Source organism: Canis aureus, chromosome 12 (assembly GCF_053574225.1).
Source record: "Canis aureus isolate CA01 chromosome 12, VMU_Caureus_v.1.0, whole genome shotgun sequence".
NCBI classification, from domain to species: domain Eukaryota; kingdom Metazoa; phylum Chordata; class Mammalia; order Carnivora; family Canidae; genus Canis; species Canis aureus.
The window spans coordinates 33,925,723-33,953,439 of NC_135622.1; the positions used below are offsets into that span (position 1 = coordinate 33,925,723).

At 37.2% G+C, this 27,717-nt stretch overlaps 1 protein-coding gene and 1 long non-coding RNA gene across 8 annotated transcripts in view; one reads left to right on the top strand and one right to left on the bottom strand.

Moving 5' to 3' along the window:
* The window catches only part of ARHGEF33 (Rho guanine nucleotide exchange factor 33), an 85,603-nt gene that overhangs the window by 39,412 nt on the left and 18,474 nt on the right, over positions 1-27,717 (bottom strand). For all 4 annotated transcript variants that reach the window (XM_077843527.1, XM_077843529.1, XM_077843530.1 and 1 more), the window contains exons 3-9: positions 17,306-17,416; positions 15,685-15,734; positions 8,178-8,342; positions 7,737-7,858; positions 6,622-6,764; positions 3,698-3,757; positions 2,661-2,885 (exon numbers count right to left, since the gene is read on the bottom strand). In XM_077843527.1, the coding sequence (XP_077699653.1) occupies positions 2,661-2,885; positions 3,698-3,757; positions 6,622-6,764; positions 7,737-7,858; positions 8,178-8,342; positions 15,685-15,734; positions 17,306-17,330 (790 nt within the window). In that variant the 5' untranslated portion in view covers positions 17,331-17,416. The remainder of the gene's footprint in view (positions 1-2,660; positions 2,886-3,697; positions 3,758-6,621; positions 6,765-7,736; positions 7,859-8,177; positions 8,343-15,684; positions 15,735-17,305; positions 17,417-27,717) is intronic.
* LOC144280951 (uncharacterized) overlaps positions 1-27,717 on the top strand; it is a 47,475-nt gene that overhangs the window by 17,173 nt on the left and 2,585 nt on the right. For 3 of the 4 annotated variants that reach the window (XR_013349395.1, XR_013349396.1, XR_013349398.1), the window contains 6 exons: positions 2,433-2,503; positions 3,189-3,277; positions 15,741-15,879; positions 17,356-17,460; positions 21,481-21,655; positions 24,728-25,378. This is a non-coding gene — a long non-coding RNA (uncharacterized LOC144280951). The remainder of the gene's footprint in view (positions 1-2,432; positions 2,504-3,188; positions 3,278-15,740; positions 15,880-17,355; positions 17,461-21,480; positions 21,656-24,727; positions 25,379-27,717) is intronic. The other variant, XR_013349397.1, reaches the window with a different exon arrangement.

Sequence of the window (27,717 nt, forward strand, 5' to 3'; positions counted from 1 at the left end):
AGGGCAAATGCTTTGGTGGGGGAAAAGAAGAAGAATATAAATGATAGATTTCCCATTACATTGCTAAGAAAAATTGAAGGGGACCTATATAAAGGGAGACATATCCCATGTTCTTTGATTGGAACACTCAATACTGACAAGATATAAATTCTCTACTAATTGGAATAAAAAGAACATAGAGTCTAGAATTAGACCCACCCATATGTGAATCACTTGATGCTCTCTACACAATTTAATATAGAAAGAAAGATATTTTTGATAAATGGTACTCAAGTAACTGGATAGACATATAGGGAAAAAAATGAACTCAGACTCTTTCCTCACACCATACATCAAAATCTATTCAAGATAAGTAGTAGGTTTGAGCTCCTGACTGGCTCAGTTAGCAGAGTATCTGACTCTAGATCTTGGGGTCATGAGTTTGAGTTCCACATTGGGTGTAGAGTTTACTCAAAAAACATCTAAAAAAAGATAATAGATCTAAATGTGAAAGCTAAAACTATAAAAATTCTCAAAGAAAACATACTAGAATATCTTCACAACTTTGAGATAGGCAAAGATTTCTTGGAAGGACACATAAGTTAGAATCTATATAAAAAGTTTAAAATGGATAAACTTCATCAAAATTAAGAACATCTATTCAGCAAAAGACTATTAAGAAAGTGAAAAGGCAAGCCACATACTGGAATAAAATATTTGCCACACAGATAAAGAACTCATATCCAAAATATATTAAGAAATTCTACTAATAATAAAGAACTCATATCCAAAATATATTAAGAAATTCTACTAATTGATAATAAGAAGATAATGCACTTTAAAAGTTGGACAAAGGGCAGCCTGGGTGGCTTAGCGGTTTAGTGCCGCCTTCAGCCCAGGACCCAATCCTGGAGACCTGGGATCAAGTCCCATGTCGGGCTCCCTGCATGGAGCCTGCCTCTCCCTCTGCCTGTGTCTCTGCTTCTCTCTTTCTGTGTGTCTCTCACGAATAAATAGATAAAATCTTTTAAAAAAATAAATAAAAGTTGGACAAAGAACTTAAATAGGCACTTCATAAAAGAAGATGTACAAATAACTAATAAGCACATGAAAAGATGCTCAACATCATTAGTGATCAGGGAAGTGTAAATTAAAACTACAATGCCAGCACACCCCTATGAGAATGGCAAAAATTAAAAAGACTGACCATACTAACTAACTGTGGTCATTATATTCCATCTAGTAACTCAAAGACATTACTGGGTGGAATATAAAATGTCCCAACCACTTTGGAAAACTTTGATATTTTCTTTCAAAGTATAACCTAATCCTATCCCATAATCTAGAGATTTTACTCCTGCGTGTACACCCAAGACAAATGAGGCCATACATCCAAAACAGATTTGTACAATATTCATTTCAGTTTTACTTATAATAGCCCTAAACTGGTAACAATCCAAATGTCCTTCAACAAGAAAACAGTTAAGCAAACTGTGGTAAATTTATTCAATGTGACTGAAAAAAAGGAATGCACTACTGAGTGAATTACACACAACACATTATATTGAAAGAAGCCTGACTCAAAAGAGTACACATTGTATTATTCCCTCTGTATGAAGTTCAAGAACAGACAAAACTAATTTACAGTGATGGAGTCAGAATAGTGGTTCTTCAGGTGGTAAAGTGCATGAGAGAACTCTCTGGGGTAACAGAAATACTGTATTACTGTATATCTTGATCCAGGTAGTGATCACAAGGGGGTATATATACATATATAAAAAGTCAATGAACTTAAGCTTTGTGAACTTTGCTGTATGTAAATTATCCCCCAGTAAGTTACTGATAAAAAAAAAAAAAAAAGTAGGGACGCCTGGGTAGCTCAGTGGTTGAGCATTTGCCTTTGGCTCAGGGCGTGATCCCAGGGTCCTGGGATCGAGTCCCACATTGGGCTCCTTGCATGGAGCCCGCTTCTCCTCCCTTTGCCTGTGTCTCTGCCTTTCTCTTTCTGTGTGTCTCTCATGAATAAATAAATAAAATCTTAAAAAAAAAAGGCAGCATAAACTTGTTTGAAAACATGGAAGCAATTACCAGAAGGAACTGAAAACAATGTAAAGTGGTTACTGTTTTCTTCATAATAAACCTTTTAGTGCTATTTAATTTTTCATGTGTTTGATAGTAAAAATTAATTTTTAAAAATTACCTTCCACAAAATAGTTGGAGAGAAATGCAATAGTGTGACATATAATGAGTGTTATGTAGCAACTTGTGATTCAAAGGAGTGGAAGGAAGGAAAACAGGAGGGAGGGAGGGAGGGCAGACCCTGTTGCAGTGCTTGATATTTTGGTGGTAGACTACTGATGCAAGAGGCACATACTGAAGATTTCACACCACTGAATAAATCATAAAATTCTGCCCTCTTCTCCAACAACTTTATGCCTTTTTTTCCTCCCAAGGCACTGCATTACTAAATGTCATGGATATCCAGAATCAAGGTGGTTGTCCCAAGCTGGCCATGTGACCTCAGGTGAGTCCCTTCATCTCTATTGGCTTTAGTGTTTGTCTGAAAAGGAAATCAGATACCAGGTGGTCTTGTAGGTCCACTGAATCTAAATTGCAAGGGTTCTAGCCACTAGATTTCCTGTTCTTCAAATTTTCAGCCTATATTTCCTCTTGGGACTTACCAGCTAAAGAGGTTTCACATAAAACATTTTCCAAGGAGCTGTGTCTGCCCTGGCCAGCGTCCTTGAGTTTATCTGGGTGGTCTTTTGTGACATATTCGTCACCCCATTCTTTACCATCCTTAGGCTGCCTCCACACACCAGATGAGAGATGGCTCTTGGGTTGGATATCAGCTGAGAGGCAAGACTTTAGGTTTTCTTCTGCTTCTGGAGTTGTTGGGTTCATTCCTGAAAAATAACACCTGCCATCAAGATCCAACTTTTTAAAAACAAATTATATTTGTTATGAACTCATAAATATTATGCCCCTGTTTGAGTACAAACTATCCCTTGAGGATTAAATACATCAACTAAGGATTAAAAGTTTCCACAGTTGCAAAAGATCACCTCTGTCTGTTTCTGGCCTATATATATCCTCTACTCTCTGTAGGTAATCTCTACTAAATAAGGCATTTAAACAAATAAATTTATAAAATAATATAATTAATTTGTAGTAGTATGCATTGACTCCTTATATCTCCTTCCTTTTAGGTGAGCACACCAGGGGAAAAAATATAGAATAAGAAAGATGCTGAAAGCAATGTTTTATTTTGGAATTTGTCTTCCTTGGCTCCATAATGGTAAGTTGAAAAAATGAAGGAAGAATGGAAGGTGGGAAGATGAAATAATTTACAAAATACAGATGAATTTTCAATATTAAGTAAATAACTTTTAAATTAAATAAACTATAAAATGTGTCCGTAGGAAACTGATGTCGTGCTACGTATACATGTGAGTTTGTCAGTGAGTATTATTTCATTGATAATTTAAATGAGCCAGAAAGAACCAAGAATACTAGGTGTCTTAAACATCTCCACCCCTTCTGTCTCCTTGGGTTTAACTGAGTCACTGACTTACTCCACTATACATCTTGGATTCTTAGTAACCATTAGTAACTCTTGCCTGAGTTCTTTCAAGCCTGGTTTGGGCCTGAGGGAATAAGAGGAGGGAAAGGGTAGATATTGCTAGAAGAGAAGAGAACTAAAAACAGAGCTACTTACCAGGACCCATCATCCCCTTCACATTACTATCTCCCACATGCATGGATCTGGACTCTTGGGCTATAAAGAAAGGAAAGCTTTCAATCAGTATTTCATTCCACTAACAGGAGCTGGCCATCTTCTGTGAGATGCTCTCTTTTATGCTCTCTCCCTCAGTAAACTGTCAGGAGTTTACTAAGGGAGACAGCGCAGCAAAAAATAAAATAAATATCAATATAGTGGCAAGCTGTTTTCCCATTTGTAAGAAGATATAATAAGTGGCACTTACCTCATAGACTTCCAAAGAATTAAATCAATTAATATGTGTAAATTGCACAGAGTAAGAACTAAATTATTGTCTAACTATGATGGTGAGGATGGTGATGATGAAAAGAGCTGGAATGATGCTGTTCAAATGTAAGTCAGACCCTGTCACTCCTCTGCTTAACAATGGATTCCTGTGTCCGCATAAAAGCCAAAGGCTTTATAATGACCATGAGGCCCTAAAATATCTGTCCCCTCCTCTGCCTGCTATTTTTTTCTTTTCTTAAATCCTCATCTCCTATTGTCTCCCTTGGTCACTCTGCTCTAGCGCCACTGCTCCTTCTCCAACTTGAACATCTCAATTATGTTCCCGCTAGGACCTTGGCATGGGCTGATCCCTTTCTTCCCCTCAGTATGCATAAGCTCACATCCTCACTTCCTTCAGGTCTTTACCTGACACCCTCTCTAAAATTATACCTGTGTTTCCTTATTTTTCTCCTTATCACTAACATACTACACATTTTATCTGTCTCAGTTCATTGTCTGCTTTTTTCAGAACAAAGGCTCCATGAGAGCAGGAATATTTGTTGTTTTGTTCATTACCATCTCCCACCATCTAAGTCTGTGTCTGGGGTGATGGATGGATAGAAGGAAAGAGAAATGGATAGTGGAACAACCAACACCTTGACTGCAATCTCATGAAAGACCTGGAGCCAGAGGCACCCACAGATTCCTGCCTCAAAGAAACTATAACATAATGAATGTTTGTTATTTTAAGCTACTGAATTTTGGAGCAACAAACAACAATTGAGCCATTTTATGATTAACAGAGAGTAAGCCAACCCTTCCTGAAAGTTTAGCCCTTAGATCCTGAATTTTAACATAACCTACCACCAATCATACCCAGAATTTCTTACTATGGCACATTATTTCCAAATTCTGCAGTAACTTGGTTGAATAAACTATAATATATAAGCCATGCATATTATAACAGGGAAGGAAGGAGGAGTTGCCACCACACAGCTAATTGAACTCCATCTGAACACTTTGAATATAAAATTTTTAATCTTTTATCTTGTGAACATGTTCAACTTCCCTAGACCTGGCATTGATCTGACCTCTACTTTTCAAGGCCATCCTGTATTCTATCCTAATAAGACTATCCTTTCATATCCTGTTCTTCGTGACACGGAGCAAAGAAAATAGAACCACCTGTGATTAACCCACTCATTACCCAGTTGGGTTGGTGAGTTTTCCATCAGTCTCTAGAGTAACTACTCAAAGGGGTAAAAACACTAAAAAGAAAAAAAAGCATTTTCATATTTTGAAGTTAAACTGATTAAAAGCCATCTGATTTAGATTTTTTATTTATATTTTTATATTTAGTTGTTCAAAAAAGATTTATTGTCTAGGAATATATTGTGCCTTACAATATATTGAGGAGCTTACAATTGATTAAGAAGTCCTTGAGCTTCTTTTGGAGACTTTCTATATGTGACCAAAAAAAAAAAAAAAGAGGACAATTCCTCTAAACAACATTAATGTCTACACTCTCTGGCATACAAGGTGCTTTGCTAGATGGTGCTGAGCATACAAAGATGTAGCAAACGCGTAACCAGACATGGGTACAGATGGAGGTAACTGGATGGAAACCCAGTTTCTGTAGGACTGCCCAGGAACAATTTTCTAGCATCTGCTTTATTATCCTTCAGTGCAAGAGTGTGGCTAGTGACTGTCAGCCCACAGGCAGCATCAGCTCTTGTTATCCAGAGAAAGAGGGGTGCAGAGCTACATTGCCACTGACATCACTGCCCACCAGTTAAGGCAGATATGATTTTCTCCTATCAGTGAAACCTTGCTGGGAAAAAAAAAAAAAACAGAACACACAATTTTATGCTAAGAATATGCCTATCTTTAAGATGTTTATGTTTATGCAGGGAGATGAGGATTGAGAGACAATGTAGAAAATAAAATGAGTTATTAGAATGAATAATTTTTTGTAACATTTTTCTCCCGGGGTTAGTATTTGAAATTTAGAAAACCCAGGTAAGTATTTTCCCCCAAAAGAAAATCTTTTAGGGGCGCCTGACTGGCTCAGTGAGTTAAACATCTGCCTTCAGCTCAGGTCATGATCCCAGGGTCCTGGAATTGAGCCCCACTTCCACGTTGGGCTCTCTGCTCAGTGGGGAGTCTGCTTCTCCCTCTCCCTCTGCTGCTCCCCCTGCTTGTGCTCTCTTTCTCTCTCTTTCTGATAAATAAAATCTTTTTTAAAAAATCTTTTAAAATTGGGCAGATTCTCTTGATCTCGTAGAATCCTCTGGATTCTTTTTTTTTTTTTTTTTTTTACTTATTTATTCATGAGAGACACACACACACAGAGAGAGAGGCAGAAATGCAGGCAGAGGGAGAAGCAGGCCCCATGCAGGGAGCCCGATGTGGGACTCGATCCTGGGTCTCCAGGATCAGGCCCTGGGCCGAAGGCAGGCGCTAAACCGTTGAGCCACCCAGGCTGCCCAATCCTCTAGATTCTTATAAATTCCAGTTACAGGAGGAAAAATTCTGAGCAATACATCATTTTCCTATAATAAGGATGGAGGACATAAGCCCATTCTCACTATTACTTAAGCTTTAGGAATCAAGGGGAAAGACTTGGCTAATTCAACATGATTTGCAAAGTGTACCTTTTTCATAAGCCTGAGAGGGCAAAAGGTTTGTAAAGTCTTCACTTGGAAGAACAGGCTCAGGGATATTGATTGAACGGAAAGGACTTCCTTGTGCTTGAGCAGGCCCAGCCTGTGAGCCATGTTCTTCTTTTTGAGTTTTCCTGGGGAAGGAAAACAAAGAGTCTGAATGCCTGATGGGTTAAGAAGAAAATCAGTTCAGAATAATTTTTTTTTTTTTTTTTTTTTTTTAGTTCAGAATAATTTAAAAAAAATTCTGAATTATTAGGTTGGGCCATACAAAAGTGCTGTTTTTGTAAATTAAAAATAGTTAGATATTAGCAGTTCTTAGAGTTCAATTTAATTCATCTCCAAAGCTGGAGAAAAGATTTCAAATACATACAAATCACATCCTAATTGTAATATCTATATTTTTTGTTTTTCTGTTACTGGCTTCCTTGTCATCGGGATCTCTACAGTTTGCAATGATGATAATTTGCTTCGGATAATGTACATTCACTTAACAAAGCAACACAAAGATACCAAGAGGCAGCAGGTCTTCCAGCTGCAAACAAGAAGCCATTCTTCAGGGCCACAGAAATATTATTTTCATATTTTTCTATTTTAAATTCGATAATTGAAAAACATAATAATGATCATATATGTTTAATGGTGAAATTTAATTGATTCAACCTGATTGAGACGTTAACACAAATTTTATTTTCAACAGTAGAAGTAAACTAGGTGTAGCATTACAGAAATTTTAGAAAATGAATAAAAAAAGAAAATAATTAGTGACCCCATTATATTAAGACAATAGTCACTATTTTTAAATATATCTCTATAGTTGTTATCTTACACATTTTTACAGTTGAAATAAAATACCACATGCCATCTTATATCATTTTCATTTCACTTCCTATTGTGTTAAGTGCATTTTCCATGTAATAATTACCTTCCATTTTTAATATTAACCAATTTTTATTATTCTATAACCTCCATCACATGCTGAGTGGCAGATTCCAGAAGTATATAGGCAGTTAGCTCTCTGTGTATTGGGGAAGGTATTCTCCATGTCACTTTACAAGCTACTGCTTATGGGTTTGCCTTTGGCCAATTTTGTGTAAAACACTCACTTGGCTTTAACTTTTCGAGATTCTCTTCGCTTTTCCTGCTGAAGCTGTTCAATTTTCTGTTGCATTTCTTCTTGTTTGGAAGTGATGGCCTGAATCATTGACATGGCATTGCTCAGCTCTTCCTAAAAAATAGGAATCGATACATATTTAATGTGATAAAAGGGTTGAAAGGATATATAATATGATATCTAGTACACAGTAAGCTTTTAATACATATTTGTTGAATGAATGAATGAATGAATGAGAGATGAACATCTTATTTCTATTGTGGCCTATAATTTTAACACCAAGATCCAAAAAAGAAAAACAGGAAATAGAGTTTTGTTTCATGATAATTAGTGAATGGGTCAGAAGGAAATTCTTTTATTTGGCTGCCACACAAAAAGGTGTTTTCTACTTCTGTTACTCTCTGCTTAGCAGGGAAATAGAAGAGGAGCCTACCTTGAAATAGTTTAATGAATTCTTCATCTCAGTAACTTTTTCTTCCATGGAACATCGGCAGCTCTTAACCTTCTCTTCCAAAGCATATTCTCCATGTTGAATTCTTGACAGTTCTTGCATTGCTTCTGTGAAACCAGTTTTAAGTTCAGAGGCCAAGGCCTGCAACTAAATAATAATCGCCAAGAGTGAATTAAATTTGCTAGAAACTATTATAAATATTACCATTGGCCCCATGAATTTTCCTTTGTTTGAGAAACCAGGCTCCTAAAAATCTATAAATTTCATTTACTAGTAGACTTAAGTTTAGACAACATAAGGCAACTTTAGCTCCATTCATTTAGGGAAAAGAGAGTTTTTTAATATAGCACTTGCAGAAGTTTGACAGTGACAAGCAAGCAAGCAATTAATTAAGTTTACAAGTGCTCCTGTGAGCTACTGTTTATTCTAACACATTTGATTAAAATGAGATTTACTTGAAAGGCAACTATGCATGTTGAATACAATCTTGATCCAGTAACTCTTTGAATCCCATGAAAGAAGGGGTGGATCATATTATCCTTGGTGTTATAAGAAGATGAAGAAATTCAGTTATTTTTCCTTTAAAAAATTAAATGATAAAAAGAGTAAAAACTAAGCATATCTAAGAATTTCTTTGAAAGGGAAGAGGAGATATATATATATATATATATATATATATATATATATATATATATATATATACTGGATGATGTGGAAAAGGAGAAAATGGCATTTGCAGTGGCAAGAAATAGCTACAGTGTTAGGAGCTCAGCACGCTGTTGATAGTGATGTTGCATTATCTTCAAGAGTCAAGCTTGGCTGTGTAGGAGTGCACACATTGGACTTCTGTTGTCAACTTCCACATCATGAAAAAGGTATTAATTTTGGAGTCAGGGTACAAATCCTAGCTCTCTCCTATAAGAAGTAAGACCTCAGGCAAGTTAGTTAACCTCTTTGTAGCAATCTCCTCCTGCATAAAATGACTACTGTGACACCTATTTCACAGGGCTGTCTGGAGAATTAAATGAATAAATGTAGGCAAGTTTCCTGCCACAGTGCATGCTTGGTACATTGAAGGTGTTCAAAAAATTTTATTTCTTCTCCCCCTTTAAGTACCACATCAAAAAGTTAAAGCACAAACAGAAATGTGGAGAAAATGGAGCACTTCTAAAAGTTCAAGTTTTTTTTATTGAACAAACAAAAAAAAAGCATTTTCAACAGACAAAGAGTTAAGATAATAACAATAAGATAATAACATTATTTTCTTGAAATTCATGATCTTACACTCTACTAAGGAGAGGAACTCTTGGCTCCAGTTCTCTCTTCAAAACAGAATTTTTAACAAAATTAACAAAATTCCTTCAAATGTGTACTTCTAAACATTTTCAGAATCTGGTTATCCAAATGATTCCAACTTGCAATGATACCTCCCACTATAAAATTATTTGGTCTCCTACACCACATTTTTGAAATATAAGGTTTTGTGGTTCACTGTACCTCACCAAGGTTTCTTTCAAGGGCCCGGAATAGGAAGAAATAAGAGGAACCAAAGAGATCATTCTGAAGATAAAAGTGGGATCTGCCAAGTGTTCAGGGCTGGAAGCCTGAGAAACAACATGAGCAATCTGTATTTCGCTCCAATCATTCTTAATTTTAATTAATCTTTGTGATGGATTTTAGTACGTGTCCTAATCTAGTCATCATAATGGATGAAATCACCAGGTCAACTACTTTTGATCTGGTAATTCTCGTGATGCAAATTCATCTTCAGTGAACAAAATAAACAAAACTGATGGCAATATAATATCAAAGCAAAAATTGTGCAAGTTTTCAAATTGAAGAAAGGAAACCTGACCTTCATTCAGGTGCTCTGAGGTAAGTTCAAATTTCCTGTTTGAAAAAGAAAGGGAACCACCATCCAACAGAAATAGGTTTCATTATCACTGCTCCCTTAGGGGGATATGTAGAGATTCCCCCAGGAACCAAAAGGCAGCAGTAGGATCCTAGGGGAAAGGATTTTTCCTCGCCTGAAGAACCCCAGCTCTCAAAAAAAAAATTGAGTTTCCCCCAACAATCTGGTTATATGGGGACCTTGAGATTTCTGAAACCATTTTAAGCTATGAGCCCATTTCCTTCCTATGTATTACTTTGAGCCCCTTGGGTACCTGCCACTGAAGTAGCACTACTGCCTTATAAACAGCTTCACAAATACTGAAAAGCCAGGAAGGGAATGCCATTAGTGAGAATCATCACACGCCTGAACCAACATGCTACTCTTTAGATGCATGCGACTCAGTATCTTTAGCTGCCACAGACTGGTTTTCCAATACTCACTGGCCATTCCTTGTGAATAAAAAAATACTCTGAGGACACGGATGTAACATCTTTTTTTTTCTGCTCTCCCTTCAGCTCTCTCATTCGACAGCCCACAGCCCACCCCAAGGATTAGAAATGGGTGTCTACCTTGTTCTCCAGCGAGTTGAACACGTTCCTCATCTCGTTGATTTTTTCATGAAGCTGCTCTAGAGAGGTTATGATCCCTCCATCCTGCCGCTGGAGGCGGGCTCCCACTGGAGGCAGGTTCAGGGAAGACTTGTACTTCGAAGCCTAGGGCACCACAGAGGGCATCTTACGCTCAAAGAAATAGGGGAGACGAGTCCGAATTCTTCCTATTTCCTGTCCTCAATTTCTGTTGCTCAATTTTCTTTACTTTCTTGGCTTCTGATCTCTTCTCGAGGTCAATTTTAATCAATGTCTTCCCATCTTTTTTTTTCCACCAAAGATCCCTCAAACTACACTTTCATAAGTTATGCAAGTTGTTCCAACTTGTTTTTCACATAGATTTGTCCTTTGTTCTGTTCCATAATCAAGGTCAAAGGCTACAATGGGGCAAACTCAGGGGCCTGTGCCTGTGCCTTGAGATCCTAGCTAAGTCACAAATGTCAAGATTTGAGAAAGCTCCACATGGCAGGCCACATTCCTACAACACCTGACTACAGGCTCTACGAAGCAGCACATGATGGCAAGGATGCCAACGTAATTGCTTTGGTTTCCCCCAAACCAGGGTTTGTACAGAGGAAACACAGTTTTTCTGCCAACTGTCATCTTAATATTAGTTCTTTTTATTAATCCCCAGAAATGCAATAACTTAATACAAAAAGTGGGCAGCAAGTCGTTTGAACAGTCAAGAGTAAATTTCCCAAATCTACTCCTCTACACTCCCTGCAAAAGTTGACCCTTCATGACATTCTTGCAGGGCATTATTGAAGCTGGTATGAGGCTTGTTGTGCCAGTTTATCTTATTGATCCCTGGATGCACCACAGGCCTAGTAGAATTCATTTCTCTGGTATTGGAAGACATTCCTCAATGGCAAAAAGAGACTGAGGCTCAAACAGGACTTACAAATTGCAGAAAACTTTCAACGACAGTTTTAATGATGAAACCTATTACTGTAGGACTGGTTCCCATAGTTTTTTAGTTAGGAGTCGTTTTGGTACATAACTCTTTTTCTTAAATGATTTTCATTAGAGAGAAAAAGAAAAAAGAAAAAAGAACTTCAAATCTCCTTACTTTAATACAATTGCGAATGTTTTGGCATATTTCCTTCTGTTTTGTTCTGTGAAAGTAAGTGCAGACATTTATATAGTTGAAATCACACTACAGATATATTTTGATTCTGCCCCCCTTTTTTGCAAAACACTCTTATAAACCCTTTTTCATAGACTTCAAAATTTTTTCTCTATTTTTAATGGTTGCTCAATATTCCAACCAATGGATGTGCCAGAGTTTATCCACTCATTCACTCTTCTTGGAAATTCATGTTGTTTATAATTTTTCAATATTATAAATAATGCTGATCTACAATACATTTTATTTAAATTTTTGTATGTATTTCAAATTATTTCCTTAGGATAAATTCCTAAATATGAAATTACTGTGCGTTTAAGGATGTTGGGTAGTATTTGATCCAAAGGGCTAAATTAGTGTATTTAGAAAAACAAAATGCATAGAATATAAGTAATATAAATGGAGGAAACTGCAATGTTTACATTCCTACAAGCGAGCCAAAAACACAGTTGGAATTCACATCATTAGGCGGGAGTTGAGCTAGGACCAAGATGGTGCAGTTGCCATATCTGTTGCCTTGATTGTTGCCCCCACCACCACTTCTCATGTTAATGGAGTCTTATTTTAAAAATCCATGTGCAAAAGGAAGAAATCAGTCTGAAGCAACACAATCTGACTCTGGAGAAGAAACTGGGTGAACTTTGAGAAGCTTATGTACAGTGGACCAAGGATGAGAGAAAAGCAGGGTAGACTTGGATTCAAATAAAAGGGAAGATGAGCTAAGGCGCAATCAGTGTATCCACACACATTCACTAGTTCTAGTGATAATTCTCGAGTGGGAGATGGTAGTGTTCATTCTCCTATTGGCTTTTGTGACCCTATTTGAGTTAATGTACCTTATTCACCAAGGAGGTCAAATCCATCCAAAGAACAGGGAGCCAATTAGGGTTGTGAACATTTTAACACTTTTACTGTATTTTAACTAATACTTTTTGTAAAAGTTTCCACTAGGGGATCCCTGGGTGGCTCAGCGGTTTAGTGCCTGCCTTTGGCCCAGGGCATGATCCTGGAGTCCCGGAATCGAGTCCCACATCCAGCTCCCTGCATGGAGCCTGCTTCTCCCTCTGCCTGTGTCTCTGCCTCTCTCTCTCTCTGTGTTCTCATGAATGAATAAATAAAATCTTAAAGAAAAAAAGTTTCCACTAATTTACACACACTCATCCGAATTAAGTATTATTATTTCATTATTCACTAATCAGATTGTCATAAGCTTCAAAAGTCTCAATTTTCTCTCCTATTTATTAACTGTCTATAGTTCTACTTTGGTAAATTTTCTGTATTTTTTGCCTACACTCTACTGAGGTCTTAGAAGTGTCTTTTTTTACTGACTTGTATTAACTATTTGTATATCATTAAACCCTTGTGATATTTTTTGTAATAATTTTTCCATTTTGTTATAGGCCTTTGAATAGGTTGAAAATATATTTATATACATTGGGAAAATTTTTAATTGTGATGTGGGTGAAATCTCTAGGCCTTCCCTTTGTGATTTCTTCCAGTGCTTTTTCACTTAGAAAGATGTTTCACATGCAGAGACTAGATAAATATTCACTAATGCTAAATTTTTATGGTTTGATTTTTAGATTTCTAGCCCTTTAATCCATTTTTGAGTTTATTTTGATTTGGGTATGAAGTAAGGATCTCTTCTTTTATTTTTTTCCTGAAGAAGAATCAGACAATTTTCCAAACATCATTTGACACCAGACTAAATGACTACATCATATCTCTTGGCTCAAAGCAATATACACATCTTGCAGATACTCATTCATTCATCCAACTAATATTTATTGAATATGTGTTATGTTCCAGGCACTGTACTTTATGCTGAGATTACAACAGAGAGCATGATGTACTAAATCCCTGCCCTTGGAGCTTACATTCTAGAGAAGGAGACAGACAATAAAAATAAATAAATTAACAAGATAATATTTACTATAATATCAGGTCAGGATCTATAAAATAGATGGAAAGTGACTAACACATCACATTTTGCTTCAGGTTTCATATTTTGCTCTCCCTTTTTGGTATAGGTTGTACTCTATTATAGTTAACCTCTCCCTGCTTCCCTCCTTCCTCTTCCTCTTCTTCTTTCTTTACTTCTCCTTCATCTTCTTTTGGTTAAATGTTGCTTGGAGTAAACAGACTGGGGCTTAGGAAGCATGCTTTTAAAACAAGGATGGGGTTATAATCACAGCATCACAGAGGTCATAGAGACCAACTTCACTTCTTCATTTGTTCCACTGTGAACAGATGTACTTGGGTTTGTGATACAATAAGAGAATGAGGCCACCCCCCACTGCTGCTATATTTAGCCAACATTCAGGGAGTGACCTACATAAAGTCTATAATAGACTTTAAATCATGCCTAAGTTTAAAGACATACTCACAGTCATTCATATGCCATACACAAGTCAGATGTGAACAGAGAGGAGGTGGGCAAGGAAGGCATTTGGAGGTCATGGATAAGTGCAGCATCAAATCAGCACTGAGTGAAGACTCACTCTTACTTCCAGGCCTTTGTTCAAGCTGGTCCCTTTGCTTGAAACACCCTTCCCCATATCCACTTACCAAACGACCAATTTGTCCTTAAATGCCTGGTTCAAATCCTTCAGCCAATATTCATTCATCCCTCTGTTGTAATCCTTCCAACAGCCTACCTGTTTGAACTATTAATTGTATATGTTTTCCAGGTGGTGGACACTTAAAAATCAATTGCAAATATCTGTTGCATCTGTTATTTCTCATTAGGCCAAGCAGTTGGTTTTGTACACAGTAACTGCTCAATAAATATGTATTAAATTCAAATGAAGCTCTTTCCTCTACCCATTCCCACTGCTGGTTTTGGTCTAGGAGCAACATGATTACAAAAATGTTTTCATAATTCTGTGTTGGCTTGCCCTCATTGGCCCGCAGCAATGATCTATTGCATGATATATCTTGCAACTAGTTGTGAAAATATTCACTCTACTATCACTTAATCTCAACAAATCTAAATAATATTTCCCCTAAAACTCTCCACTCTTCTGGATTCCTGTAGCTCTTTACAGAAAACTACTCTTTATCCTAACGAAAGCTTAGAACTTTACAGCCAACTTTGAAGTCATCCTTTCTCCCAGCCCATCAAGCCCTGTTGTTTCTTTCTCCCTCCTCCTGCAATCCAGAGAACAGTGCCCTAACTCTAGAGAGGAGCATGAATTTCCCTAGCCAGAGCTGCTTTTATACTACAAATTACATCAGAATTAATTCCCATGATTTTTAAGGACAGAATTTTACTTCAAATTTACATTTAGAAGATAGAAGCCAAACAAATACTGTTTAGAAAGCCAAAGCAGCCCCATGTGATCCTTGTTGCAAATGTATTTCAAAATGTTTTGCGGAATATGTATCTTCCTTGCACATTATTTCCATTGTTTAAAAGGAGCTTAAAATTTTTTCTATCACCATATTTGAACATTTGCAGTGTTAAAACTCCCTTTCAGTCCTCAATTCTCCCTGTTAAAGTAGGAAACAAACAAACAAACAAAAACAGATCTTGCTCTCTCCTTCACTCTCGTCTCTCGTGGAGATGGCATTATACAATGTAATGGCCATAGTGTTGGTGGTGACAGGCTAGAAAAGCAAAGTGGATGTGGAAGTGATAGTGCTATAATTTATAACCTGGATAAGCTGTTCTTCACTAAACAGTTTTCTCAAAAGTGCAACATGAGTGGCACTCTCTCCCCTGCCTATCTCAGAGTCCTGTTAAGTGAACAAACGCAGTGAGAGATGTGTAAGCACTTGCAAGTGCTAGAAAAATTTATACACAAATGACAGTCATCATCATCACACAAGGAGTGTTCAAAACAATCTAATTGTCTTTACCTGGTAAATCTGTGTGGAAGGATTATTCATCGGCATATGTTCATTCTCTCCTGTAGGAAGAAAGAGCTCTGTTCAATGAATATAACTCACTCTGTCCCTGGCCTCTTCACACACAGAGGAAAAGGGGACTTAGAGGATCTTAAATCTGTGACTGCATGACAAGAAACCAACAATATAAGAACAAAACATAAGCTGGTGAGGGTGGTTTCTATATTCACATCCTAATGACCTAACCATTTCTACCTGATATAACTCTTGTAGTGAAAAGCAAAACAAAACAAAACAAAGAAACGTGTTCTACCGCAGTGGGAAAGTTTCTCAACCGAACTGAATGATTAATCATCATTAATCAACCAGAAGGGAATGTGCATGAAGGGTTTCCTTCATGTTCGTGGGGCTGACAGCAGTTTACTTGAGGGGGTAGTTCTATAACCAGGAAGGCTACACAAGGCACCTGCCCCATCATCACTCTGCTGTTCTCAGGAAGCCTGCATAAAATGTCCTTGCCAAACTTCTAAGCTCTCGCCTCCTGTCACTGCCCAGATCAGCTAAGGTAATCTTATTGTCTTCCTGGGCAAGAGGGTTGGTAGAAGGGAATTGTCAATGGAAAGATTCTGGGAAGAATGCAGGCAAAAAGAAAATAATATTAGAAACACTAGAGATTGCAAAACACAGGGCAAAGACAAAGGAAGTAGTAGGTTTATAAAAACCACTACAAACTAGGGAGAAAGATGGTTGGCTTAGAGTGTACCTTTCAGAATCAGATTGGCTGACCATGAATACAAGACAATCCGTGTAAAACATGCAGCTCATCCATTTAGCTATATCTGCATTGTTGGAGAAATGGTCACATTGTATGAATTTATAGATGAAAGTACTGGTTGCAAATGTTTGGTTACATGGACACGTATATTGTTCTCTAAGACATGCTGCATAGAAAACCCTTCCTTAGAGGAAACACCCTCAGTGTATTAAGTTCATAAATAATATATAACCTCAGCCCAGAACTTATACAAATAGAAGCCTGTTCCTCTAAAATCTGGATGGTTTGAAATAACCAAAACTCCCCACACAAGCTTGGGTAAAGATTACTTAGCTTATTTTACACTGTGTTCCAACAGCCTGGTATCATGGCAAGGACCAGAATGTGAGAACAGAGACCAGGCTCCCAGATCAAACTCTGACATTTTGTGATTGTAGCTTGACTTCTCTATGACTGTTTCCTTATCTGGAAATTGGAGGTGATAACAAACTATTTCCATATGGTTGATTCTATATGGCAAAGATGAAAAGAGAGCACTTATGTTTCTAGGCTAACCTAGAGGGTATTGGATGTTTCTTAGTTGAATCTGTATCTTTGCCTCATTCAGCAGGTTGTCCTGAAGCAAGTCCTAAAGTTATTGCCAAGAAAAATAAGATAACTACTCAGACCAAATTATATGTATAGCATTTCCTGTTTTTCTAGCACCAAGTTTGTGCTCTTCGTGGTCATTACACGATGATAAGGAAATGAGAATAGTCAAGGTAACATATTATCATGTTTTGATACAATGGCAAGAGAACACTGAAACCACATTTCTTACATCCCAAAATATAAAGCAAGACATAGGAAAAATCTAACCTTGCTTTGTTTTTGTCTTTTCCATGGTGACTGTTGCTTCTTTCCTCCAGCTGATTCTTCAACATTACATCTTCATTGTCCCTGGATCAGGCCACCCCTTCTTCTCTGGACCTGTCAAATGAAATCAAGAAGGGATAGCAGGAAGAACTGGTGAAGTAACTGGACTTATTTTATGTGTTAACTTAAAATAATTGAAATGAACACAGCTATTAGAGGCAACTTGAGGTTTATGTAATTTCGGAAAAATATCAAGTTAATATTTAGTTTAAAAGTTAAAGGTGGGTCGCCTGGGTGGCTCAGCAGTTGAGCATCTGCCTTCAGCTCAGGGCATGATCCTGGGGTCCCAAGATTGAGTCCCACATCAGGCTTCCTGTGTGGAGCCCGCTTCTCCCTCTGCCTGTGTCACTACCAATCTCTCTGTATCTCTCATGAATAAATACAATCTTAAAAAAAAAAAGTTTAAGGTAAGGGATGCCTGGATGGTTCAGCAGTTGAGGATCCACCTTTGACTAGGATCAAGTCCCACATCGAGCTCCCTGCAGGGAGCCTGCTTCTCCCTATGGCTACATCTCTGCCTCTCTCTCTCTCTCTTTCATGAATAAATAAGTAAAAACTTCAAAGAAAAAGTTAAAGATAAGTATTTTGTAAATAAATATGAAATTTATTACTTAAAATTATGGTGGTTTTTAATATGCTACATTCTTTTTCCAATTAAATCCATTAGTTTAAAAAAAATAAAAATAAAAAATAAATCCATTAGTTTAGACCCATTAATTTTATTAATAGGTTCTGGTTTAGGGAAATCACCTTAAGTAGAAAAAACTTAAGCAAGTATGAAGGCAAATACATCTACTTCTATTTCATTACACAGTAAGTGCTTTGATGATGTCATTCCCACTTTCAGAGTCCGGTAGGCCACTTTAGACACAGGAGGTGTTATCAAATGTGGCCTAGTTGTAGTGACCATTAGATATGAAGCTGCAAGTTCAGAATGCAATCTAATGAACAAATGTAACTGTCAGTATTGTAGACGTTGGCCCTCCTTTTGGCCATCTAGAATTTTAACCCCTTCCAATGATGGGGGAATCCTCCCATCTTATGAAGTTTGATTAAACCTCTTGCTCTAGAGGCTGTAAGTGGCATGTTCTAGCCTTTCTTGCAGCTTATGCATAAGAGCCACATGACCTAGGATATGCCACGCAGATTTACTCACTCCAGTTGACACTGGAAGTTGCAGAAGGATTTCCTAGGACAGATATATTGGACATACTTAGTACTTTCTAAGAAACAGTTCCTAAAACAGCAGTGGCAGCAAGGGTGGTAGTGGTGACCATGATGTGGTACAGAGCTTAGGTAACTCCAAGTGCTGCTTGTGGTGCTTTCCTCACCAGAACAGCTGTACTCTATGATTTGGGGCATTGTTGCTGGCTGCATAATCCCAGTCTTGTTCCCCAGTCTTCCAGAAATTCTATGAGCTGCCTTTCAACAAACTCCTTTGCTGCTGAAATCAGCCAGAGCTCTTTTTTGTTGGATGCAACTAAGAATCCTGATTGAAACTATCAAAATATATTAACACTATCCAACACTGAGAAAACACAGTAAAAAATTTGTTCATTGGCCTACAAAGGACATATCTAATCTATAGTGACAAAATGCAGATCAGTAATTATGTAGGGTAGGAGGTGAGGCTTAACTGGGTAGAGGCACAAGGAACTTTTTAGAGTGATAGAAATGTTCTATTGCTTAATTGTGATAGTAGTTATACAGGTGCATAAGTTTGCCAAAATTCATAAAATGTATGTTTTAATGGAATGCATTTTATTTGCTACATGTTATACCTCAAGAAATCAGAATTAAAACTTTTCATTCAGGAGTTTCTGGGTGGTACAGTCACTTAAGCATCCAACTCTTGGTTTCAACTCAGGTCATGATCTCAGGGTCATGAGATGGAGCCTGCAGTCAGCTCCACAGTCAGTGTAGAGTCTACTTGAGATTTTCTCTCCCTCTCCCTCTGCCCCTCCCACTCATACTGTCTCTCTCTCAAATAAATAAATCTTTTTAAAAAACAAAAACAACCTTTCATTCATATATTGAAGTCTGTAAAGCAAAATAATAACTTGCCAGGGGCAAAAGGGTAAACGTTAATGAAAAAGCATTTTATCAACAGCTATATAATTATAAATGAGGGATATCAAGAAAGTCAATACTATATAGTCTTTGGAATCTTGTACATTTTTCAAGTGAGCATGAAAGTTACATCAAGGTTGGGCATTTTCTCTAGTTATCTGAATATCTTTTAGAGCTGATTTAAGTATTGCTCAGAGGAAAACTTTCTTCTCCTTAGCAATTGTTCATTTGTTTGATATCTAATGCATTCTATGATGTATGCAAATTAAATCACAGAATGTTAGAGCCAAAGGCCATGAGAAAATTATTTCATCCAGCTTCTTCATTTATAGGCTCAGCTGAGGCCTGGGGAGGGGAAGAAAATGACCTGCTCAAAGCCTCACAGCTTTGAAAATTACTGTTAGAAGTGATGTCTATTACTGTTTAGAGGAGAAAAAAATCTTGAAATATTGAAAGCCGTATTTTTATGGATAATTATTTCCTAGGGATTTAGTTATCTAATCTACAACTAATTAAAAACAAACTGAAAATATCTCTTATATGTCATAAATAATATGTAAATTTACACATTTTCAGAGTTAGGACATCATCAAGCTCACCTATCTACCTATGGTGATTGATTTCAAGACATGATAAAATGTGTGGTTAGTAGAAAGTAAATTAGAATTTTTATTTTATTTATTTATATACAAAACCAACAAAACTACAATGGAAAAAATTTAGAAAATATAGAGGAAAAAACCAACTATAATGCCTCTACTTAAACAACCGCGATAATCATTTAGCTGTATTGCCTGCCAATCTTTCTTCTCTTGAATGTTTTACATGATTGGTTGGACCTACTTGCATCACTATTGCATTACCTACATTATACCATGTTTTACTCTCTTTTTATTTTATTTTTTATTTTTTTAAAGACTTTATTTATTCATGAGTGACAGAGAGACACACACAGAGAGAGGCAGAGACACAGGCAGAGGGAAAAAGCAGGCTCCATGCAGGGAGCCTGACACGGGACTCGATCCTAGTCTCCAGGATCACACCCTGGGCCAAACGAAGGCGCTCGACCGCTGAGCCACCCAGGAGTCCCTTTACTTTCTTTTTAAAAATTAGATTCTTGGGGATCCCTGGGTGGCTCAGTGGTCTAGCGCCTGCCTTTGGCTCAGGGCATGATGGTGGAGTCCGGGCATCGAGTCCCGCGTCAGGCTCCCTTCATGGAGCCTGCTTCTCCTTCTGCCTGTATCTCTGCCTTTCTCTATGTGTCTTTCATGAATGAATAAATAAATAAATAAATAAATAAATAAATAAATAAATAAATAAAATCTTTTTTAAAAAATTGGATTCTTGGGACACCTGGGTGGTTCAGTGGTTGAGCATCTGCTTGAATTCAGCTCACCTCATGATCCCGGGGTCCTGGAATCGAGTCCTGAAACAGTCCCCCTGCAGGGAGCCTGCTTCTCCTTCTGCCTATGTCTCTCTGCCTTTCTCTGTGTATCTCTCATGAATAAATAAATTAAATCTTTTTAAAAAAATCCCCTTTACAAAAATATTGGATCCTTGTTACTCATTTTTTTTTTTTTTAAGATTTTACTTATTTATTCATGAGAGACAGAGACAGAGAGAGAGAGAGAGAGGTGGAGAAGCAGGCTCCATGCAGGGAGCCCGACGTGGGACTCGATCCCGGGTCTCCAGGATCACGCCCTGGGCTGAAGGCGGCGCTAAACCGCTGAGCCCCCCGGGCTGCCCACTCATGTTCTTATTGTGGCCATTTGAGCAGAGAGGAGGAGTGTTCCTCCCCAGTCCCATCCATGTTAGCAGTTTGCTAGTGTTCTTCCATTCCTTTCTCCATTCTCATATAATTGTATACACACACACATACACAGAACATACAAGTTATCATAGGTCCAAACTAGACCTCCCTGCATCTTATTTCTTTCACTTAATAATACATCGTGGCAATCTTTCCAAGTTAATTGGTGTAGATCCAATAAATTATTTTTATTTATTTTTATTCATTTTTTAAGATTATATTTATTTATTCATGACAGAGACAGAGAGGCAGAGACACAGGCAGAGGGAGAAGCAGGCTCCACTCAGGGAGCCCGACGCGGGACTCGATCCTGAGACCCCAGGATCACGCCCTGGGCCGAAGGCAAGCACCAAACCACTGAGCCACCCAGGGATCCCCAATAAATTATTTTTAATGGCTGTCTAGTATCTGAGGTACGGATGACCTATGTTAATCATTTCTGTATTGGCGTACATTCCCTCTATTTCCATTACTTTGCCACTGCAAACAATCCTATAACAACTTGGTACATAGAGCCTTACTCATTGGTGCTTTTAATTATGTGTGGTTTTAACAGATACAACTAGGCTGTTTCACAAAAGGACTGTAATTATTCTCATTTCCCCCAAGAATATTGCACGAGTACCTCTCCTGTATCCCAGCCTATAGTGGATATTAACACTTTTTACTTCTTGCCAGTTAGGTGAGTGACAAGTGATAGCTCATTGCTATTTTTGCTGATTACTACTGCTACTGAGCATCTCTACATATACTTACTGTACATTTAGAAATGCTGTTTTGGGATTACCTATTCCTCTGTTTTGCATATTTTTCCATTGGGTTATCTATCTTCTCCTTATCAATCAGTAAGAGTTTTCATATAATACAGGTTAGATTTTTATTTGTTGTGTGAATTTTGAATATTTTTCCCATCAATTTTTTTTTTTGGTCTTCTGACTTTATGGTCATTTTGGCTACTGAAATATTTTTCAATTTATGAAATCAAATAGGTATTTTTCCCTTTTTACTTCTAGATTTCTTGCACTGCTTTAAAAGCTCTCTGAAGCCCCAATGTTTTATATCCATGTTTCCCTAAATTTTCTCCTAAAGCATTCATTATTTTTAAGTGTTTAATTCATTTGGAACTTGTTATTATATGAAGTGTGAGGGCATGTTCAATCTTCTTTATCTTCCAGATGGATAGCCATTTGTACCTGCACCAGTCATTGCATAGCCATCCTTTTCCTTCACAGAACTGAACATTATTTTTGTTACACATTAAATTCTCATATACACAGAGACCTTTTGTGGGCCCTCTATTCCATTCCGATCTCTCTATGTCTATTCCCAAACCACAAATTATAGGTGTTCTCTGATATTTTAAAGATATTTGGTAAGGCGAGTCAACTATTATTTTTTATAATTTGTTTTATCTGATATTTATTTTACCATATGAATAAATGAACTCCAAGATTATTTTACCCATTACAAAAAAGATTGGGATTCTCACTGAAATTACATGAGATTTATATATTAATTTGGAACAACTGATCTTTTTTTACATCAGATCTTGTCATCCAAGAGCATGTATGTTTTTTCCATTTGACTGGATCTTGCTTAAGGTCTTTTGATCAGGAATGCCTGGGTAGGGGATCCCTGGGTGGTGCAGCGGTTTAACGCCTGCCTTTGGCCCAGGGCGGGATCCTGGAGACCCGGGATCGAATCCCACGTCAGGCTCCCCGCATGGAGCCTGCTTCTCCCTCTGCCTGTGTCTCTGCCCCTTTCTCTCTCTCTCTCTCTCTCTCTCTCTGTGACTATCATAAATAAAAAAATAAAAAATAAAAAAAAATAAAATTAAAAAAAAAAAAAAAAGGAATGCCTGGGTAGCTCAGTGGTTGAGCGCCTCCCTTTGGCCCAGGGTGTGATCCTGGAATCCCGGAATCAAGCCCACATCCGGCTCCCTGCGTGGAGCCTGCTTCTCCCTCTGCCTGTGTCTCTCATGAATAAATAAATTAAATCTTTAATTTAAAAAAAAAGTCTTTTGATCAGATTTTATTGTTTTCTTCTTAAAGATCCTGTACCATTCCTGTGAAATTTATTCTTCAGCGTTTTATAATTTTTATTGCTATTGTGAATGGCATTTTTCCAATTCCATTGCTAGCTGGTTTTTGTATCCTCTATTTTTTTTAAAGATTTTATTTATTCATTCATCTGCCCTGTATCCTCTATCTTTTTTATATTTATTTTACATTTGGCCACCTTAGTAAATTCCTTTATTAATTACAAAAGATTTCTAAATGAGTATTTTTGGGGACACCTGGGTGGCTCAGTCATTTAACTGTCCGACTCTTGATCTCACCTCAGGTCTTGATCTTAGGATTGTGAGTTAAAACCCAGAGTGGAGCCCTCTTTAAAAAATAAAATAAATAAATGAGTATTTCTTGAGCTTCCTAGGTAATTTTTTTAAGTTTATTTTATTTTATTTTTTAAATAATCTCTACCCCAAGCCTGGGTTAAGCTCAAGCCCAGAACCCCGAGATCAAGAGTCACACACTCTTCTGACTGAGCCAGCCAGGTTCCTCCTTTCTAGGTGATTTTTATCCTTATTTTCAAATATTTATACTGGCTATTTCGCTGTCACCATTGTATTTGTTAGAGCTTCCAGTATAGTGTTTAATAATAATGGTAATAGTGGACATCATTATCCATTTTCTGATTTTAATGTAAATGGCTTTAAGCATGATACTTGCTCTTTTTGGCAAATAATCTTTATCATATTTAAGTAATTTCTTTTTAGTTCTATTTTACTAAAATTTCTTATTAGGAATGCATATTATATTTTATTGGTCCTCTCAGTAGCTGTTGATAGAATTACTTCTTAAAAATTTAGTATTATAATGAATTATGCTGATTCCTTGATGTTGAGTCGTCCTTACATTCTATAGTATTTGCTTGGTCATCTCTTTTGATATACTGCTGGATTCTATTTGTTAATATTTAGACAATTTGTATCTATATTCATGAGTGATTTTGATCTGTGGAAGATTTATGTTTTTTATCTTTTACTCTTTTTTGGCATTAAGGTTATGCTAGCTTCCTAAAATGAACTAGAAAGTTTTCAATCTTTTCCTATAATTTAGAAAAAATTCAATTAAATTGGAATTATCTGTCTTTAAAAGATAATAGAGCATAGCTATGAAATCATTTGGACCTAGTGCTTTTTAAGAAAAGGTAGACAGATTGGGCAGCTGAGTGGCTCAGTCATTGAGCATCTGCCTTTGGCCTCAGGTAGTAATCTGGAGGTTCTGGGATCAAGTCCCACATCAGGCTCCCCGCAGAGAGCCTGCTTCTCTTTCTGCCTATGTCTCTGCCTCTCTCTCTGTGTCTCTCATAAATATATAAATAAATAATATATTTTTAAAAAGTAGACATATCTTTAAACCTTTTTCAGTTTTCTCAAAGGTAATCTCAATTTTTCTACTTAATTCTGTAATTTGTTTTCCTAGGAAACCATATATTTCCTTAAGTTTGTCAATGAATCCATTGATAGAGTTTAAGCATCTTTCCATGTATATAAAGAATGGTGGAGAATCATGAAATGGGCAAAAGACATGAACAGAAATCTCACAGAGGAAGACATAGACATGGCCAACATGCACATGAGAAAATGCTCTGCATCACTTGCCATCAGGGAAATACAAATCAAAACCACAATGAGATACCACCTCACACCAGTGAGAAAGGGGAAAATTAACAAGGCAGGAAACAACAAATGTTGGAGAGGATGTGGAGAAAAGGGAACCCTCATACACTGTTGGTGGGAATGTGAACTGGTGCAGCCACTCTGGAAAACTGTGTGGAGGTTCCTCAAACAGTTAAAAATATACTTGCCCTACGACCCAGCAATTGCACTGCTGGGGATTTACCCCAAAGATACAGATGCAGTGAAACGCCGGGACACCTGCACCCCGATGTTTATAGCAGCAATGGCCACGATAGCCAAACTGTGGAAGGAGCCTCGGTGTCCAACGAAAGATGAATGGATAAAGAAGATGTGGTTTATGTATACAATGGAATATTACTCAGCTATTAGAAATGACAAATACCCACCATTTGCTTCAACGTGGATGGAACTGGAGGGTATTATGCTGAGTGAAGTAAGTCAGTCGGAGAAGGACAAACATTATATGTTCTCATTCATTTGGGGAATATAAATAATAGTGAAAGGGAATATAAGGGAAGGGGGAAGAAATGTGTGGGAAATATCAGAAAGGGAGACAGAACGTAAAGACTGCTAACTCTGGGAAACGAACTAGGGGTGTTGGAAGGGGAGGAGGGCGGGGGGTGGGAGTGAATGGGTGACGGGCACTGGGGGTTATTCTGTATTTTAGTAAATTGAACACCAATGAACTCAAAAAAAAAAAAAAAGAATGGTGGAGAGAGAAATCATATTTATTGAACAGCTGCTATGTGCCAAACACTATTGCTTCATATTTATTTATATTATCACATTTAATTGAATCCTCATATTGGTTCTGTTGAGCATGCATCATTATCCTCATTTTATAATGAGAATATTGAGGGTTGGGAAAATGAAGTGATAATATACCCAGGATCATGGATAAAAAATGGCAGAGGGAGTCTGAATTAGAACTCAGGTCTCTGTGATTTCAGAAGGCTGTTTTATATCTTTCTCCAAATAGTTACACAACCATTATTTTTGTTACTGAAAAATAATTGAGGAAATGTGTCATTGTTTTCTTTCCTTCCCCCAATTATTCAACATTAGGACAGTTTTCTTCTTTTCACTATAATAAATAAACATTAAAAGAAATATAGCTTTTTTTTCTTTTCATATTTAAGACAGTTTTTCCTTAGGCAAGGTTTCCAGAAGAGAATTACTAGTGCAAATATTATGATCATATAAATGAGTAACATACATTGAAAGGCACATCTTAAAAGGGACAATAACAAGATTACATGGAAAAGTTGTATGACTTTTTCTGGAAAAAGCCTTACTACATTCTAACATTCCCTTTGAGATCTTAGTCTTTTCTTCATTTTCTGTAGGAATCCCTCACTCTCTGAGCCTATTCTCTATCTGTCCTTCATTGTGCTGGAATCACTGCCTACCTTTGAATAACTAGCAGATGCTTTCCTCTCACCAAGTTAACATGGCTTCTACTCCTCCTCAGTCTTCCTCCTATATTTCCATCTCTACAATAGCAGTCCTGGGCTCTAAACACACCCATGTGGGATTTGGCAGACCCTTGGAAAACACTGTTAAGTTTTTAGGAAAAGCCTGTTAGTTACTAAACCATGGCTGATTGTTATATAGAGCAATGGTTTTCTGTATATTCTTTGAAGCCTGTGGGCTTTTTTGAACCTGCCATGAAACAAGGAGAAAGCCACCAAGCTGTGGGCACCTGGACCCCCCCTTTCCATCCCTTTCAACCAGAGTCTCCCTGTTCTTGTCTGATTAACAAACTGCAGCTTTTGGGGAAGGGTTTCCTTTTAAATTGATTGCTGCTGCTTAAAGACAAAGGTTCTAAAATTACTGCAATAAAATTATTGCAATAGAGAAATAGGAATTAACCCAAGAAGTGATAGCCAGACTTTTTATGAAATTAATTCAAATAATAAAGTTAATAATATTAATAAAGTTAATAGAAGCCTAAAGAATACCAAAAAAGATCTCCTGACCCTCCCCCAGACTGACCTAGAATGTATACCGCACACACACAAACACGCATAAGACCACAAAAACTTAGGATTGTCTTATTACTTTCCAATTACTGCTGTGACAGAAAAAGAAAGTTTGGCACTTTGGGGAATTGGAATTAATTGAAAGCAGAATTGAGTTAATTTCCATTTCGGTGTCCTTTATTGAATGGGTCTTTAGTGCACATTTCTAATTAGTAGAATGAGAACTTTTTATGTTGGGGGGAGGGTGATGAGGAAATATTCTACCCTGAAACTAAAGTAATTCATCAGGAAAAATCCTGCAAACATTTTCAGGGAGGAAAATCTGTATGATCTTTGTGATCTGTCTGATCTTAGAAGAATGCTTTAAAAATTATGGAAGGGGTTGTTTGATTTCTTCTCTAACTTGGAAGTGACATAGGTTTCACGATATGACATATTTCATGACCTTGTTTGTATATATGTCATAGTTTGTACTTTCTCCGATGCTGTCTTACTAGATCATTACTTGATCCCTTACTTCATCCCTCTGCAAGGCACTGTTACCATCTAGGTTATATGGAAGGAGACTGAAGCTCTGAACAATTAAGTATTTACTCAAAGTTACTTAAGAAGTAGCTCTAAGTGAGACCATTACTCTATTAGCTTAGATCTTTAAATAAACCACTTCATGCCACAGGATTTCAAAGCACTATAATATAAGGAAACACTTTTACTGTCATTAATGATGTGTTCCTTCCTATGTGGGCTCTGAGAGCCATCTGAACAAACAGGTTGAATGGATTGGTAAAAG